Source organism: Lathamus discolor, chromosome 3 (genome assembly GCF_037157495.1).
Source record: "Lathamus discolor isolate bLatDis1 chromosome 3, bLatDis1.hap1, whole genome shotgun sequence".
NCBI lineage: Eukaryota > Metazoa > Chordata > Aves > Psittaciformes > Psittacidae > Lathamus > Lathamus discolor.
In genome coordinates, this window is record NC_088886.1 from 11,613,140 (window position 1) to 11,631,144 (window position 18,005).

The 18,005-nt window shown below is 52.3% G+C and overlaps 3 protein-coding genes across 6 annotated transcripts in view; 2 read left to right on the plus strand and 1 right to left on the minus strand.

The window, feature by feature from the left end:
• Positions 1 to 6,056, plus strand: part of TESK2 (testis associated actin remodelling kinase 2) — an 86,156-nt gene extending 80,100 nt beyond the window's left edge. The window contains exon 11 of the mRNA XM_065673486.1: positions 1,152 to 6,056. Coding sequence (XP_065529558.1) covers positions 1,152 to 2,161 — 1,010 coding nt within the window. The 3' untranslated portion in view covers positions 2,162 to 6,056. The remainder of the gene's footprint in view (positions 1 to 1,151) is intronic.
• Positions 6,057 to 7,268: 1,212 nt separating this feature from the next.
• TOE1 (target of EGR1, exonuclease) lies at positions 7,269 to 12,317 on the minus strand. The gene is made up of 7 exons (XM_065673487.1): positions 11,984 to 12,317; positions 11,872 to 11,912; positions 11,631 to 11,727; positions 11,344 to 11,502; positions 10,758 to 11,017; positions 9,238 to 9,409; positions 7,269 to 8,199 (listed from the first exon to the last, which is right to left on the minus strand). The coding sequence occupies exons 1-7, from the start codon at positions 12,095 to 12,097 to the stop codon at positions 7,408 to 7,410; spliced, it is 1,635 nt and encodes a 544-aa protein (XP_065529559.1). The 5' UTR covers positions 12,098 to 12,317; the 3' UTR covers positions 7,269 to 7,407.
• On the plus strand, positions 11,865 to 17,684 carry MUTYH (mutY DNA glycosylase). 4 transcript variants are annotated; one of them, XM_065673488.1, is made up of 15 exons: positions 11,865 to 12,671; positions 12,849 to 12,976; positions 13,776 to 13,815; positions 14,162 to 14,235; positions 14,307 to 14,405; positions 14,482 to 14,553; positions 14,745 to 14,858; positions 15,024 to 15,121; positions 15,402 to 15,546; positions 15,647 to 15,722; positions 15,797 to 15,982; positions 16,188 to 16,333; positions 16,555 to 16,707; positions 16,858 to 16,896; positions 17,092 to 17,684. In XM_065673488.1, the coding sequence occupies exons 1-15, from the start codon at positions 12,563 to 12,565 to the stop codon at positions 17,194 to 17,196; spliced, it is 1,584 nt and encodes a 527-aa protein (XP_065529560.1). In that variant the 5' UTR covers positions 11,865 to 12,562; the 3' UTR covers positions 17,197 to 17,684. The 4 variants fall into 4 exon arrangements, with proteins under 4 accessions (XP_065529560.1, XP_065529561.1, XP_065529563.1 ...); XM_065673489.1 differs by having other exon boundaries at positions 16,585 to 16,707; XM_065673490.1 differs by having other exon boundaries at positions 11,866 to 12,671; positions 14,364 to 14,405.
• Positions 17,685 to 18,005: the final 321 nt, after the last annotated feature.

Genomic DNA, 18,005 nt, shown 5'->3' on the forward strand with positions numbered 1-18,005 from the left:
TCTTGTTGTTGTTGGGGTTTTTGGCTTGGGTTTTTTTTTTTTTCTTTTTCTTTTCCTGGCATTCTCCCTTTGTAATGCATGTTAAATGTGCATCATCTTGAAGAACTGTTACATGCTGTGCTTTGATTTACATAGTCTTTCCTAGGTGGAGTGAATACAGTCTAAACTGTGGCAGTATTTAAAGGGAAAAGTGAAAGTCTGTATGTGCTTATTCTGGAAATGGTAATCAAAAGGATATATCACTTCTTTCTATCAGCTTGTTATTGCTCTAGCACAGCTCTTTAAGAGACACTTGGAGAGCCAGTGGCAGATGCATGTTTCAAGAACCCAAGGAGTTAGCATCTTGTCCTAAACAATTACAGTTTTTCAATCCTATTTTAGTGACACATCATTTATTTTAGTCTCAGATTTTTCCCATCAGGGTGAAAAAGTCCCAGTTCCTTTGGCAACCGTGTTTTGTATTTGTTCTATTTCATGGTCAGTATCATTGACAGATCTTGGGCAACCTCTGCTGGAATCTGGGATGGTAAATCTAGAAACATGCAAGTTTTTCTTCTCCATGACCACCCTGTGCCGTCTGTGCTGTGTCAGTGTACTGGCAGCGAGGGGGTTTGAAGGGGCCCTGAAGTACAGGGTTTGGATAGAAGAGGGAAAGCCTTCCTCATTCCTACCAAACTTGTGTACAGTTTCCTTTTCTCTGTATTTTCTGAAGACGGTTATGTCTTGCCAAGTTAGTATTCCCCATAATGTGGGTAGCAGATTTGATCATAAAATGAAAAGAAGCAGTCCAGTTTTCAGCCAAGGTAAACAAGATGGCATTAAATGAATTTACATTTCCTCAAGTCTTCAAAATTACTTTTAATTAGCTTGATGCATGACTAAGGAGGAGAGAATATTTAAATGCAGTTTTGACTGCCTTGCATTTAAAAGCTATGGACAGGGCAAATCGCCATGTTTGAAACCAGTAATACATTGAGGAGGAGAGAATGTGCCTGTGTTTGTAAAGAATGAGCAGACGTGCTTATGGAAGATGCTTTGGAATATCAGAAATGCAGCTTCTTCTTTACAGCTGTCATGAAGGCTCTGTGAGGAAGCAGACATGCAGGTATATAGCTCCTTTAAGCTAAGAGTATTTCTCTTCTTCTACTCAGGGTCAATTGAGAAAGGATCAGGAGTAAAACGTTTGAGTTCCTTGGATGATAAGATCCCACCGAAGTCGCCCCGTCCACGTCGGAATATCTGGTTGTCACGCAGCCAGTCTGATATCTTCTCCCGCAAACCTTCCAGGAAGATCAATGTGCAGGACCCCTACTATACGCCTAACAAAGGGTTAGGCCGGAAAGTGAATCCCTTCAGTGCCCGGGAGGACCTCAAAGGGGGGAAGATCAAGTTCTTTGACATGCCAAGCAAGTCGGTGATTTCCCTTGTGTTTGACTTACATTCTCCAGAGGCAGGTGGGAGCTTGAAAGCCAGCCAGTCCCAGTTCCGGCAGGCCTATAGCACAGACTGGCAAGAAACCTCCCTTCTTCCTGGGAGGAGATGCAGATCACTTCCGCTCTCTCCTGAACTGCCACACAAGGAATATGGACTGTTTGGGGGACTGTCTTCAACCGTCAGCAGGTGTGACCCAATCCAGCTGGGTGCAGAGGTTCGGCAAAAACTCCTCAGCAGCAGTAAATACGGCGTGTCAGAGATTCCCCCCTTTCAAGCCAAGCCTCACAGGTCAGGATTTCTTCCTGTACCAGGACAAGACGAGGATATGGACTGTTCAGATGGGCCAGTGGCCCAGGAGGAAAATGGGTTTTGCCCTGTTGAGAACACATGTGGAGATCCAGCATGTAATCAGCCATTAGTGCTGGCCCAGCCTGAGCCGCTACCTTACAAAAAGCTCCCAATTGAGAATTCAGTGAACTCTGAGGGACGTGGCTCCTCACAAGTGTTTGCAGGTTGTGTCCCTTCTGAAGAGATGGAGGTTGAAGATGACCTGCTGAAAAATACTCTGCTAGAGACTACAAAGCCTCTCTTCAGTGTTAGTCCTACTGAACTGAAGAGAGAGGCATGGCCCTTCAGGGAGCAAGATGGGGACAGTCCTGCCCCATTGTCTCAGACGTCCTCCAACATCTCAGCAAGTGGCAGCACACAGTCAGCTTGTGATATATGAAGAGAGGGCTCAAACTGAACGTGTCCTTGAGGGAGCAGTTGTTCCCAGTCACTTAAACCTTTGTTTTTCTGTAGTGCTGGGCTTCACATTTGCAAGAGACTCAGCAGATGGTAGAAACTGGCTGTCAAACAGATAGCTGCAGATAGTGTCTGGAGAGACTGATTATTTTAACTTTATTTCAAATCGTGCTTATTCTCTTCCTTGATTTGCATTAGGAGGGAGAACTACTCCAGCCAGAATGGCCATGTGGGACCCACAGTCCTTCCAAGAGATAGCAGCCAGAGCAGGCACCATGTAAACAGTTTTACCTGAATTCCAGCATATGGAGCATTTCAAGGCCTTAAGCTCCATATTGGGTAGAAGTTTTTCCCTCTTCCTCTGACTGACCAGCTGCTCTTAGAGCAGATATCTGCCACTGCATACTTTGCATTAACATTCTGCAGCAGTGCATGTGAGTTGGAGCCTCTGTTTTAGAAACAGGCACAGATATCCTTAAGACCTATGCTGAGCAGATAAGGATGCTCTCTGGTCCCAGAGATGCTGTGAATGCTGTTGCAGTGTTAAACAAGCTCTTCTTTCAAAAGCAGCAAACCCAAAACCCCTCATGCTGGTTGCAGTCTGCAGGCTGAGTCACATAAGTACTTTGTGATCGATAAGAAGAATCTGTTCCCTGGCATTTCATTTTCCCTTGGGATTTGGTAGTGATGTGTATATGTCAGTGCAGGGAGGCAGGATGTGGTGAGCACCGCTGTCCTCCTTGTACAGCTCTTCACGTGCCTCAACCCAAATGTGGAGGAAGATTTGCCCAGGGCACAAGAGGAGAGCCATGTTCCAGGCATTGTCATTTCTGGCCTTCTGGGGAAACTGTCCCTGAAAGTAGCAGTTGTAAAGAGCTTTTGGGTGTGGGCTCTTGCCACTGAAGAGCTGAATGGACATCATGCTCTGTTTCTGCAGAATAGTTAAATAGAGTATCTGCATCACAGTTGACTTCTACCACTAAGCGGGAAGGGGTGCATTCACCTCCTTCTCTGGTATGACATCCCAACTCATTGATAACTATCACTGCAGTAATGAAGGCTCCTTATTTAAAACCAGACTTCTTGAAAGAGGACAGGAATCCCCTGCTCACAGGAAGCCAGCAGTGTTAACAGCTACACAAGTGCTCTTGGAGAGGATAGACAGTAAGCTCACAGGAGAGTTTTGAATTGTCAGACTGAAGAAAATTAGCTTGTCCCAACTGAACCTTTTTTAATCCTGCAGAAAGAAGCTGTTGTCTTCATTGGCTTCTCCTGACACTGAATAGGGTGATCTTTTTCTTTTCTAATTTTTTTCTTCTTCTCTCCACCAGCAGGTACATGTGAAAGAAGCAGCAGCACAAGCTTTAATGCTGCTTGCTGGAACCAGCATAAGCGATACCAGCTCTGAGACGCGATGTATGAGAAAGCTTGGTCTGTGATATTGTTTGTGCAGCATCCTGCCCTTTTATACTATCATTGTCCTAACAAGATGGGATTTGTAAATTATTATTTTTTTAACCTCTATTATTATCATTCCTAACTGAGGTATGCATTGCACGCCTGCTGAGCAGACGGTCATGCAGTGGAGCCCATAATTTCACCCAGGTAGCCTGTTACACTCTCTTCCTGCTCACTTGTAAGGATGGAAAATGTCAGCTAGCCTCTGATGGAAGCAAGACTCTACCTACTCTTCCTATCTTGAAGATGGAGAAAGCCTTAGTTCTTTATTGGCTGAGTTGCTTATCTTTCAGAGGTGCAAGTAACTATTCTGAGTTATGATTTCCTCTTGTGAAGTATGTGTTAACCTGAGCAGCAGTTATCCCTTGGCAGCAGCTGCGAAGAATTAAATGAGAACCAGTGTTGCAGAGTTACTCAGCACAGTCCATGCCAGATTAGGCAGCTGTGAGCAGTGTGAAGAAGAAAATGCCTGTGCTTTCCATCATCACCCCTTTTGGCCCACACCTCCCTGCCTCTTGAAGGTGCTCATCTGTAGAGTACTCTATCTTGTGTATCCTGTCTGCAGGGCTGGTGTCTGCAGAGTGCAGAACAGCTTGTATGGCTGGCACTGTGTGCATGTAACTTCCTTTGAGGATAGGGTCAGCAGAACTCAAATTGCCAGCTAGCAGCCTGCATGGTGCCTGCTTTTTATTTTAGTTTTTCTTTTTCCCCTCTATCTTTTATACAGTTGTAATCTTTCAGGAAGGAGACCATCAGCACCAGCTTCTGTTGTCACAAAATGCATTTTAGGTGTGTGACTTCAGACAAACAAGCAATAATAAGGAATAGTTTACTTCTGGATTACCAGGCTGCGAGGAAGCTGTCCAGCACGTTCCAACTGCCTGCGGCCTCATTGGAGAGCACACACACACTCCGGCTGCTCTGTGGCTTGTATTTGCCCTGGTTGTCAGCACTGACACCTCATCATGAAGCATGTTGCCCTCTCTGACACTGACTGCAAAGCCTATGCAGTCAGCCTTGGGGTACCTCTATGGCACCCATCACAGTGACCTCATCTCTTTTCTTACACCAGAGTCTCTTAAAATGTTTCTGGGCCCTGAACAGGTCTCTTACAAAGCAGCATGGCTAACACTTTATTTTCTTAAGTGTTCACTCTAAGTACAGCCAGCTGACATGTACAGGGCACATCTATCAACTTCTCTAGCTCTTTGTACTGAGGTGGCTGTCAGAAACACCACAGGATAGCAGCTCAGGCCTTTCCTGGATTCTTGGTCTGCATGGGGAAAGAGGCTTGTGTATGAAACTGGAGTAAAAGGCTATTTAGAACTAGCAAAGTGCTTGCTAAACCCCAGTGTTTCCAAGGGTCCGGATGCAGTTGGCACTCACTACATCTCACCCTTGGGTGGTATAAAGCTGAATCTAGGTTGCACCTAGTAACTACTTGTAAGTTTTCTGCCTGAGGGTGCTTTTCTACAGGGGGCCATTTTCTGACAGCTACTGCTGAACATGAATATAAACGTGGTCAGCAAACTGCTTGTTTTATAGTGATGTAACAAAGTTTTATTGTGATTGGATTTTATCATGATTTCTGACTTCCTTATGGGAGCAGTTCTTGCTCTTTTAAAACACTTTCTACACATTGCTAGGTTCCCTGAAGAGATCAAAGATGTTTTTAATTCACTTTAAATCTTTCTATGTTGAATTCATTTAAACGTCTGTTATAAGCTATTTTTGTGGTGGTTGCAGGTTGATCGAATGCAACTAAGAAAATGCATGTGAATTGCTGCCCCTCTAAAGCAGTGCAGACAAGGGGCTGTAGTAGACTTGTCGGAGAGGTATTGATGTATTATGTGTAACAGAACATTGGTATTTTTTGCCAGTACAACTAAAGAGACTTGAATAATTCCTGTTTGCACTTAATGCTATTGTTTATATTGCATGTCACTACATTTCTATGCAAAACAAATAACCTTTTTTTTTTGTTTTTGGGAGGAGGGGCAGCCAGATATTTGATTAAGTATAAAGACCTTTGCGAGATGATCTATTTTCGTATTTATGAAGGAGTTTTACGTCTTAATATTTTGCAGTCTGTAAATAGCTCAACTTGTAATTAAAGGCTTAGGAAGAAGTTTGTAGCCTGTGTATAATAGTAAGTTAACACTGCCAGAAAAAGAATCTTTGCAACACGACTTTTCTAATATTGCAGATATTTATGACTATGTAAAGAAAGCACGTCTTGTTTTTATGTTGATTGACCTTTTGACTTTTTGGAACTCTAGAAATGGTGTATGGTTCATTGGAACTGCAATAAGAAGTAACCAAAGATGAATCCAGTTAAATATTTTCGTAATTTTTTTCTTGGTCAGGTTTTGTAAACTTTCCCAACTTGCTTTCAAAATAAAAATGAAATCAAGGCCTGAGTCTTGTGATTGAGATGACAAGTCTAGGTTGAAGGAGCTGGTTTGAATACTTAAGCTATGAAGGACATTAATACCTGGCTTGAGATTGCATTTGCTATTGCTGAATTATAAAGGAAAACTCATCCTTAGTGTTGTTTCTCTCCTCCATCTTACTATAGTGTTACACTATTAAATCCATGAGACTCAAGGATTTCTTTTTTTCCTCTCCTCTGTGTCATAGCACTCCTCAGAGTGGGCCATAGCTTGTGACCTACAAGACAAGATGGATTTTGATAGCACTCAACCCGCAGGGAGCTTGCCATTGCTGCTGCTCTGTTCTAGCCCTAAATAGCTTCATCAGCACTGGTGAGCTGTGCCTTTTGTCCCACTGCATCTCCCCTTACTGAGAAGCTTGAAGACTGGCTGTGGCTTGGTTCTGCATGCAGTTACCCTGCACTAAAACTAGCTGGCCCATAGAAGCAAAGGTCTCATCTACATATGCTGTAACCAAGACTAAGGTGAAGTACAGCTATGAAGTAGAGTGGCTCTCCCAAGTGCATGTTCCAAACCAACCGTGTCTCTTTTTTTAAAAGACAACACTGCTTTTTCCTTCCTGAGTTGTGTAGAAGGATAGGAAATAATTACAAAGGCTATAGGGAGTTACCCTACCAGCAGTGACTGAAAGCAGTAACACCTGACTAAACACACATCTTTATGAATGCTCTGCCTGAAGAATGCCTGAAAAGCCTGCTTTCATCTGGCAGAAGCATCACATCTTTCTCCAGTGACTGTTTATAGCCTTTCTCACAAGCTGGTTGTATGAGTCAACAGCTGGGAGCTTTCAGCTGTGTTTTTGTAGGTAAGACTTTGACCTTTAGCACATGCTTATTTTGAAAAGGTCTATCCCACCCTAAGCCACTGGGTTAAGTGGCAGTGTGTATAAAGGGAGGAGGCTGGAGCTCTAACATGCCAAGTTTAAGTGGGAAGCTTTGGCCTCTGTCTCCTCTTGTTATCAAGTGATTACCCCCTTCATCTTCTGCAAGAAGTGAAACCCCTGGTAAGGTAGCTAGCAGATGGTCTTTCCAGAAGGGCAGCATTAGCTTGTTTTTACAAAACCCACTTTGAGTGCAGGACACTAAACTGAAACTCCCGGCCCTGGGTGCAGCTGAGGAGGTGTGCTTTTCCTCCTCCTCCTCATAGCCCAGCAGGCCACTAAGGAACAACAGGGGGAACTCCAAGTGAGAGCATTTTAATGGGTCAGAAGTTAAAACAAAAACAAGAGTAAGAAACTTGCTCCACTTCTTGATGAAACAAAGAACTTCAAAACTTGAAAGGGAGAAAAGCCCCCAGTTCAGTGAGGAGTCCTCTAGCTCTATCCACTGCCCCAGGCCACCTTCATCTTCTGGCTGTGAGCTTTGGAAGATTTGGAAAATGAGCTCTTCACTATTTGAAGGGGCACTGATTTCCCACTGAGGTACAGTTTATTGTGGCAGTCTGGCAACCAGGGCCCTGCACCAGTGTCTGTGTTTTTTTCTTTCTTGAGCATCCAGACATAAGCCATGATATAGCCAGTCATGAATGCATCGAAGCCAGCCCGGTGTGTGCCCCCCTGGGAAGGCAGACCATGGGTCTCCTTTTCCTTTTCTGCAGCACACGCTGCTTCGGTCTCAGGGATGTCAGAGTGATTCACTAAGCCAGTCCCAGTGGGAACGTCTGACTTCCCCTCCGCTTGGTCACTGTCAGAGGCATTTCCCTTGGCAGAAGGGCTCATAACAGCTGCTGCCTGGGCAGTAGTTCCTTCTGTGCTCTCCAGATCTTCTTCCCGTTGTGCACTGGTATCTGAGCTGACCTCCGCTTCCATGTCCGTGTTCTCCTCCAGTGGCCTGCCCTCGCAGTTGGGTGTGATCTCTGCCAGCCCTGTGGCAGCTGGAGGCTCACAGCAGCCCCGTTTTTGTGGTGGTCCCTCCTCCCCATTCTGAACTAGCTCCACGTCTTTCCCTGAGCTTTCCTGTTCCTTTGCAGGCTCTCCTATGTTCTTCCGACGCCTCCATTTCTGCTTCCGTTTCTTCCGCTTCTTCTCGCATATCTTGTCATCCTCATCAATTATGAGGTCTATGTTATGAGAATGTGGACACTTCACCCCTTTTGGACACCAGCCATAGGCCTAGGGAAAGAAAGAAAGAAGTCTGTAGCTACCAGTGTGCTAGTTAGAGCATCCTGTCACTGTAACATGGAGCAGAACTAACTATTCCCCTCTACTGAGGGCTTGTGAGGCTGTATCAGGAGTGCTGTGTTGTTACAGCTCCACAACACAAATGAAAGGCACTGACAAACTGCAGTGAGTGCAGCAGGCAGCTATCAACATGCAGCACATAATGTAGGCTAAGGAAAGTGGGTTTGTTCTACCTGGAGAAGACAAGAGTAAGGGAATGTGGATATCCAGCTATAGATGGAGGTTATAGAGAAGATGAAGCTAAACTCTTCGGAGAGGAGCACAGGGAGACCTGACACGGTAAGAGTCAGCGGAAATTCTGACTATGTATTTCAGTAAGTGGTCAAGCACTGGAACAGGGTCCTGGAGGGGGTTTGCATTCTCTGTCCTTAGACACTTTCAAAGTTCACTAAACAAAGCTCTGAGCAACATTAAGTTGGTGGTCAGGTAAGAAACTTCCAGAGATCTCCCCAACCTGTGGTGCTCTGTGACAGTAACATCTGGAAGAGCTCCTTTTCTCCTTGAAGCACCTGAAACCAGTTATGATCTGATCAGATGGGCTCTGTTTACTGCTGCAGCAGCACTAGGACTCAAGATGCTGTGGATAACACTGTGTCAGAAGCTGCACACAGGTAACCTTTTTTTTTATACCTAACTGGGGAGGGAAGAGATGGCATTTCTTTCTCAGAGGACAAACCGAACTAATTCAGAACTTACTGCCCTCCCAAGACAGCAATGGGTACCACTACTCATACCATCCCACTGTTTAGGGCCATATAATCTCTTTTCAATCTTTGTGTCTAATGCAGCCGTGTGGAATTCACTGCCTCTGAACAGAGCATGGTGTTGCCTTTTCCATCGTGAAGCCACCTGAAGCTTGCAAATCTTTCTTGTTCTGTGAAGCAAGAAGGGGAAGTTTGCAGGTGCCTTCCTGCCACTTCTTGCTCTTTCCCTGGACCCAGGAAAGAAGCAAGGATTCAAGTTACTTACTGAAAATTTCTCACAGACAGGCACCTTGTCTCCCCCTCCCACACTGTGGTTTTCTTCTTCCAGCGAGCAGTGGCGATAGTCAATGTAAATGGACATGTTGGCAGGGTAGTTGCAGAACTCAATGGTGAGGTACTGACTGCTGGAGTCCTTCAGCTTGCAGTTCTCTCGCTTGCTGCAACAAGAGTACACGGTTACTGCAGGTAACTCACTAAAAGTAGCTCAGTGTGGAGCTGGTGCAAACACCCTGCTTTCCATCAAATCTCAACTCCACCAGTTTTCTGCTCTTGAGCTCTAGCCCCAGCTTGACAGCTTGCTGGGAAGAAACACAGTCCTTGGCACACAGCTTTACTAAGTAGTTGTTTCCATACTTATTCAAGAGTTGGTTTCTCTTATGCCAATACACAGGCAGAGACACAGCATCTCTGGTGAAGCTATAGGAGGAGGACACACGGTTTGATTTTAAGTAGTAAGGACACTAAGATATGCATTAGTCTTCATAAACTTAATGGATAAAGAAAAAATGCCCCAAGCTGAAGTACCATGTAGAGCATCCAGGAGCCACCACCCAGAGAGGTCGAGCCTGAGCAATACAGACAAGAAGAAAACATTTTCCAGCTCATGAGAAAAAGAACTGTTTTTCTGTCCCAAGAGCTGGCTAAAAGGCACAAAAGGAAGGCTCCATGGAACCAGATCTGTGGGTTGAAATATTTAAGAGGTCAGTTTAAGAAGTATTTTTGTCTTGTCAAAACACAGCATTCTCATGTTTGAGAACAGCCATCTTGAATGTTTTCAGACCTGTCAAAGTGGCATTTCCTGACATAAAACAGTCACTAAAAATAGTATTCCTCCTCTACGGAGCGTGACTTCAGTTTAATGGAGATTCAAGGGGTTGTATTGCTGCCAGGGGCTTGTTTATATTGCATGGGGAGCACAAAATGAGGTATTAGACCAACACCTGAAGCAGAGAAACACGTGTACTGGAAAAAGAGAGCAACCCTCGCTTGGGAGGGAGATGACAGGGGTTGCAGATGGCTGCATGCAAGTGTGACATGCAGGAGGATATGTGACAGAGCAGGTCATCATCAGGAGGTACAAGGAGCACCTTTTAACAGCACCATCCCTTGCAAAACTGACTTACAGTTACCAGACCCTGCAGGCACAACCCTGTCTTCTCTTGCTCTCTAGCTGTGTTTCGAGGGTCTCTCTCCTGTATGTGTTCCTGCCACCGCTGGGCCAGAGCCGTGCAGTGAGTCAGTTAGTTTGCAGTTAGATCAGGGCACTGTGTGGTCAGTCTCCAGTTCTGAAATCCTCTTTCAGCAGCTACCCACTGAACAGACAAGGTGTATCACAAAAGGCACCCTTGTGCACTCAGCATCTGCCCTAGAAATGAGGAAAGCCCCTTTCTTCACACAATATAAAGACCCACCTCCCTTGCCTGGAAAAACTAAAAACCACACCAACTGTTGATGCTCCATTTGCCTTTCCTCACAACAAGCTTTAAATACCAGAGTCCCACTTACCACTTCTTGTAAGCATACTCCAAGTAGGATGCTACAAAGCGAGTCTCAAACTCTGAAGCGTATTTGGTGTCATATATTCCTGCTGGAAACATTTCTGAGAGGTCAGTGGTGAAGGTGCCGAGGCTGTCCGGGAGGTGAGCATAGAAGCACTGGTACAGGAACACCAGATCGATCAGGCCGTTATGGAGAACGAGAGGCTTCTTTGCTCGTATGAGCTCCAGGAAAAAAGTCCGAACGCTTTGGCTCTGGTTCTCATTGCCCTGCAAGAGCAAGGATTAGTCAATGAGCCTCGGAGCCTTGATTTGCCATTGCCCGGGGCAGTCCTCATCCTATTGCAACAGAGCCTACAGCCTTTGCTTGCTCTGACCAAACAGAGGCACAAATATTTGGAAGAGCAACTGCAGCAAGTGGCAGCCTGGATATAAACCAGCAGGGAGGTGAAGGGGACAATGGTGCACTCAGGACTCCAGCACAAGCCCATGTTCATTGGGCAGCTGTGTAAAGGAGATGCCAGCACCGGGGAATACCAGCGACCCCCCAAAAGACCGGCGCAAGCCAAGGCAGTGGAAGAGGAGTCACTTTGTACCTTGTCATTCCCCTTGTGGTAAGGGATCCCTTGGGAATACTGCTTGTTGAAGTCGAAGCCGTGCTGCACCAGGAACTGCACAGATTGCGGTTCCACGATGTAATCCTCCGTGCAGAGCAGCGTCAGGTTGTAGATCTGGCACAGATACGTGTTCTGGGGCTGCGGAGCAGAGCGTGCAAGGCCATGCAGGGCGACCCACCACAGCCAGCTGCCGAAGCGGCACTTCCGTGGAGCACGGGTAGGCAGAGCCCTGCCGCTCCCTCGGCGGGAGGGGACCGAGCACCTACCTTGTCCGGGAGCTGCTTGAAACACGCGACGCCGAGGGACAGGATGGAGCGTGTCCTGGCCGCGCTGCACACCGCCTTGTACCGCTCCTCGATGCACCTGGGCGGCAGGAGAGCGGGAGCTGCCGCCTCCGTCCCACCGCACACAGAAAAGCCCGCAAGGGGAAGGGAGCCGGGCAACCGGTGCCGGTAAGTCCGGCTGAGCCCCCCCCCCCCCAGCATGCCCGGTTACCCGGTTACTCACGGGTTCAGCAGCAACTTCCGGGCGCCGAGGCCGCTCAGCTCCTGCAGGGAGACAGCCGTCAGCGGCGCCGCCGCTCGCCCCCACCGCTACCGGCTACCGCGCCCCGCCTCACCGTGTCCACGGCCACGAAGGTGGCGGTGCGCAGCGCCAGCACCATGGAGGGCCACAGCTCCGTGAAGTTGTCGCTCTGCACGTCCACCACCGGCACCCGCCATCGCTGCGACATGGCCGCGCCCGGGACCTCCGCCGTGCGGCTGCCCGCGCCGCCGAGCTTGCCGCTCAGCGCCGTGCCCGGAGCTGCCTGCCCGGAGCTGCCTGCCCGCTTCTTGCCAGCCGCCAGAGCGGGGTTTTTGTCTCTTCTCCAAAACCCCTCTTCAGCCGAAATTTGCTGTTTAAGTGAACAGGCGTTTAGCTGCGGCAACCCCTTGGGGTCCTTCCCTGAGGCCGCTGGGACCGGCGAGAGAAGGAAGACGCCTCGTTTCTCCCCCGGAGCGCTGATTGGCTCCGGCGAGCGGGATGTCCCGCCCCTTCCCCCGGGCTGAGCGGGAGGGCGTGAATCAGCCCGCCCCGCGCTTCGCTCCTATTGGCTGAGGCGCGGAAAGTGGGCGGGGCGCTGGCAGGGAAACGTTTACCCGGGAAAGTCTCACGTGGCGCCGCCCGGGCTCCCGGTCCCGGCGGGCAGCGGCCGGACATGAGCCCGCTCCGGGCGGCGGCCGCTGCCGCCGGGGGGCTCCGGGGCAGCGGTCCGAGGGCGGCCCCGCCTGCGCGGAGGAGCAGGAAGGGCGCGGCACCGCGCAAAGGTGCCTGGTGGCGGGGGGGGCTCTGGGGGGACGCGGGGTGTCCTCAACGGGGAGCGGCGCCGCCCGCCCGGCAGCGGGTCCGTCGGGGTCCCGCAGCGGGCCCGGTGGTGCCGCAGTCGGGCCCCGCCGCCCTTCTGCATCCCCGCCCGAGCTTGACCCCGTGCCGCCCCCCGGCAGCGGCTCCAGCGGCCGCCCCGCCGGCCTCCCGGCATCTCTTCAGCGACCCGGCTGAGACTGAGACCCTGCGCAGGAATCTGCTGGCTTGGTACGACAGCTGCAAGCGGGACCTTCCCTGGAGGACACGGGTAAGGGGGGGCATCGGGAAACGGGGAGGTGTCGTGGGGAACCAGCTCCTCTGCCTTGAGGGGGTGTCGCTGAGGTGCCCACGGTGTAGCTCTGTGCAGTGCATCCTGAACTGCATGGAAGACGGTGCTGGAAATGAGATCATGCTCCCAGCTGGCCCCAGCAGTTCCGTAGCGGGTGGTTTGTAGCCAGACTCAGGATATAAAGAGTGAAGGAGGACACAGGGTGAGACCACAAGTCTCAAGCATAACCTGCAACCAGGAGTACTCTTCTGCAGTGACGTAGTCCAGTTGTCTTTCAGGCCCATGTTGTTCCTGCATCCATGGCACCTTGCTGCAAGGAAAAGGTTTTCCATGTATTTGCTGTCAGCCGGCCAATCATTCTTATTAGTGCTCAGCCTGGCACTGGTGGCTGGATGGTGATCAGGGTGCTGGGGGTGGGCATCAGCTCTACAGCAACATCTCTCTGGGGGTGCCAGGAACTGTGGGGCCCTTGTGTGGGATTTGCCTGTGACTGCTTCTGTGTAGAGGAGCTCGGATCTGGGACAGTTCCTCTGGTGGGGTTTTGAAGCTCTAAGATAAACTCTTGCTATGGAATCTTCCATGAGGGAGAAGATGCTTTGGCTGTCACTTGATCAGCCTGAGCTCAGAACCTCTGAGTGCCTGGGGGAGACGTTTCCTTGCAGATTCCCATGCGGTGTTCAAATGGCACCACAAGCAATTTCATTTTATACGCAGGTCCCCTCTGCAGTGGGACCCTGTGTCACCTTGTTTCTCATACTCTGTCTCCTTCCCCTTTCAGGCAGCAACTGAGCCAGATGCTGACAGACGGGCGTATGCAGGTGAGGAGCAGAGACTGCACCCTGGTGTGCGTGGGGTGCCCCGCTCCCTGTGGCCTCCTGACGTGGATGTGCAATGTGGCCTGGTGAGGAAATATGGCTTCAGTTCCCATCATTGGAACGAGCTGCCTGGAGTGGCCACAAGAGTCACTGACCCTCCTGGCAAGGTGCTGGAGGGTTGCAGAACCCACATGGGGCCTGAGGGAGCTCCTGTATGGCAGCCAGTGGGGAGGGTGAAGGGTGGGAAAGGGGCCCTGTGGGTTGGATGCTGGTGTAATGCTTGCAGTCAGTGCTAACATGGCAGTAGCAGATGTGTGTGGCATTGATGCCTCTGCTCTGATCCCTGCAGTGTGGGTGTCTGAGGTCATGCTCCAGCAGACGCAGGTGGCTACAGTGATCGACTACTACAACCGCTGGATGCAGGTAACTGCTCCCCTACAGAGTCCTGTGCCCGCAGGCTGCCCCTTTGTGCACTTACCCGCTTGCTGTGGCAGATCCCCGGCTGCAGAGCATGGCTCTGCTTGTCCCTGACTTGTCTCCCTATAATGCAGAAGTGGCCAACGCTGCAGGCTCTGGCGCAGGCATCCCTGGAGGTGAGCACTGCCAGGACCGGGTGTTCTCCATGCCCTTGTGGCTCTTCCTAACACTGCACTGTGTCTCCTGGAGCAGGAGGTGAACGAGCTGTGGGCTGGACTTGGCTACTACTCGAGAGGGAAGCGTCTGCAGGAGGCAGCGAGGAAGGTGCCCTGGTGCTGGGGTGGGGGGGGCATCTGTGGTCCCTGTATTGGTGCTGGCTCACAGCTGCCCTGTGTCACTGGGGCTGTGTGCGGCTGGCACAAGCCTACAGAGGCTGGGATCCTGTCTTACTGCAGGGAAAGGGGGTCGCACCCACACCCCCGGCTGCTCCCCTGACCTCGTGCCCTCTCTGCCAGGTGGTGTCTGAGCTGGCCGGTCGGATGCCCAGGACAGCTGAGGACCTGCAGAAGCTGCTGCCAGGAGTGGGCCGGTACACGGCAGCAGCCATCGCATCCATCTCGTACGGGCAGGTGAGAGCTGGACATCAGTGGACCCGTGTCCCCTCCCTGCCAGCCAGGCCCTGCTGCTGGGTCTCGCAAAGCAGGGGTTCCCCAGGGCCTTGTGTGCTCCCTCTGCCCCAGGAGCACCCCAGCTCCCTGCCTTGCCGGCATGGTAATCCCTGCTCATTGTCCCAGGCTGCTGGTGTTGTGGATGGGAACGTGATCCGGGTCCTGTGCAGGCTGCGGTGCATTGGTGCTGACTCCAGCAGCCCGGCTGTCATTGACCAGCTCTGGTAAGGGGAATGCTCCATCCCTGCTCCAAGCTTTGTCTGTGGTTGTTGGTGGCCGGGGGCAGGATCACTTGGGAGCCCTGGGCAGCTGAGCCTGCAAAGGGAGAGATCCATGGGGTGTGGGAGCTCTTGGGAAGCAGATGCTGCTGGGAATGGTGGAGAAAGGAGCTGTGTTGCTTGTGCCTGCCTGGGATAGAGCATCCCCCTGACAGGCAGGAGGCAGGCAAAGGTCTTGGGCCCTCTCCCTGCAGAGCCCCGCATTGCTCACTGCCGTTTCTTCCAGGGACATGGCCAATGCCCTGGTAGACAGGAGCCGCCCGGGGGATTTCAACCAAGCCCTGATGGAGCTGGGAGCAACTGTGTGTGTGCCCAGGGCCCCGCTGTGCGGGGAGTGCCCTGTGAAACAGCACTGCCGGGCACGGCTCAGGGCAAGTATGGCCGCAAAAGCAGGCCTTAAGGGGTCACCGTGCATGGGGACAGGGTGGGCTGGTGGACGAGCCTGTCCTTACCCCTGCCCCTTCCTCGCAGGTGGAGAAGGAGCTGGCCTCCGCCTCCCAGAAGCTGCTTGGAAAAGCCACCCCGGTGCCTGATGTTGAGGACTGTGGTAAGCGCCTGGGGAGACCCCTGATGTAGCTCCGGGGCTGAGCCCTGTGGCAAGCGTTACCTGCGTGTTTGCAGGTGCTGGGGGCTGCCCCCTGTGCCCCCCCGCCGCAGAGCCGTGGGACAGCAGCCTGGGGGTCACCAACTTCCCCCGGAAAGCAGCCAAGAAGCAGCCGCGGGTGGCGCGAGCGGCCACGTGCGTGCTGGAGCGGAGGGGCTGCCACGGGGCCCCCCAGTACCTCATCGTGCAGAGACCCAGCTCAGGTGAGGGGGCCGGGCGGCAGGGGGACGAAGGCCTCGCGCTGCCCCTTCCCACCTGCGTGGGGGGCAGAGCAGCCTGGGGGAGGGATGCACCAGTGACGTCCATGCTGCTGGGATGGGGAAAGGAGTCCCTGCAGGCTGTGCTGGGGCTCGGCGTCCCCACGTGTGCCCTTTGCCATCTCACATCCCTGCCGTGCACCCTCTGCAGGTCTCCTGGCCGGGCTGTGGGAGTTCCCAAGTCTCCCACTGGCTCAGGATCTGCGGGAGGAGAAGCAGAGGGAGGCACTGGCAGAGCACCTCCAGGCCTGGATAGGGCAGCCTGTGGTGGCTGGAGACCTGCAGCTCGTCGGAGAGGTGGGCCTGGAGCTGGATGGATGCAGTGCGAGTCCCCCGTGCTCAGCCGTGGGGGATTTAGCATGGGGGGGAGAGGGTCCCCCCCTTCCCTGTTGGCATTCCTCCTGAGTCCTGCCCCACTCCTCAGAGCCTTGGCAGACCTCGTGCACTTGTGGGGGAGCTGTGCAGTGCATCCTCTGCTGCCTGCTGCCCTTTGCGTACGTCTTCCCATCCCCTCACAGGTCGTCCACATCTTCTCTCACATCCACCAGACATACGTGGTCTACTCCTTGTCCCTGGATGGGGACGTGACCCTGGAGCCTGCCTCGTGCCCATCCCGCTGGGTGACAGAGGAGGAATTCCGTGCCTCAGCTGTCTCCACAGCTATGAAGAAGGTACTGGGGGTTCCCCGGGGCCTTTCCTCCCCTCCCTCAGCCTTCCTGTGCTCCTGGGAGAGCCTCTGGCATCCCCCCAGCCTCTGTGGGCAGCCTCAGCTCCAGGACCTGGCTGCTCGTCAGCTCTGGGCTCTCTTGTGCTTCCTTCAGGTCCTGAAAGCGTGTGAGAAGGGGAGCAGCCCCGGCCAGGTGAGCATTGCTGGAGGGTGCGGGGGGCCCCAGGAGCTGCTGTGGGTCAGGCTCTGCTGTGTGGTGCTGGGGTTTGTGCTGAGGCCGAGGAGCATCCCCATCCTGGGGCATTGCCCCGGGTGTCCCCAGTACCAGGGTCCCCTTGCTCCAGAGGGGATCCGTGGGGTTGGGTTGAGCCCTGCTGTGTTTCCACAGGGCTCCAAGCGGAAGCGAGGGGCAAAGGCACAGGGCACAGGCAGCCCCGGCCCTGGGACACAGCTCTCCCTCCGCGCCTTCCTCCGGCCACCAACTGCCCCGTGACGGCACCTTCAACATGAGAGCATGAGAGCCCCGTGCTGCCGTGAGCCCTGCCTGCGGTGTGGGGATGGCATTCCCGTGTTCCTGTGAGCCCAGTACCCAGCCCTGTCAGTGTCCTGTTCCATGCAGAATTCACCAGGCCCCCCTATGGGGAGTTGTGCCTTGATGTGGCCCCTATGGTCCTGGATGTGCCCGGAGCCCCGCTTGTCCCCCTGCTTTGGTTGGGGCCCTCCTGGGGTTATTTGGCTCCGTACAACCACTGCTCCAGCACTGTGGGCTCGTGGCAGCAGGGTTTCTCTCTGGCAGCAGGAAGGCTGTGGCCACATTGCTCCTGCAGCCCTGTCCCTGCCTGCACCTCACCCGCCAGGCAGGGGTTGTGGGTCCTGCTGTCCCCGGCCTCCCACAGCCCTTTTTATACGCTCGTTTTTACTGAACCTGAGCCGCAGGCTTTCTAATAATAAATCTAAAGCGTGTGTGGGTTTTGTAAGTGACTTTCTGCCTCTGTTGCGCTGTGCTAAGCTGAGGTGTGGGGCAGCCTGCGGTTGAGTGTGAGGATGGCCTGCAGGATCCCTGCATCTGGGCAGGGGACGGCAAGGGATTACTTCATTAATGCACCCACGAGTCCCTCAGCTGAGCATTAACTGCTGGTGACCCCAAATGCGGCACCCAGAGCACCTCTGCAGCGAGGGCAGGTGTCAGCCCTGGGCCCTGCACGGCTCCTGCCCTTCTCCATCAGGCTGTTCCTGTGCTCAGGCTGTGGCTTTTCTCTGTGATGCACAGGAGCATCCTTACAAGGGCACAAGCCTGGGGGG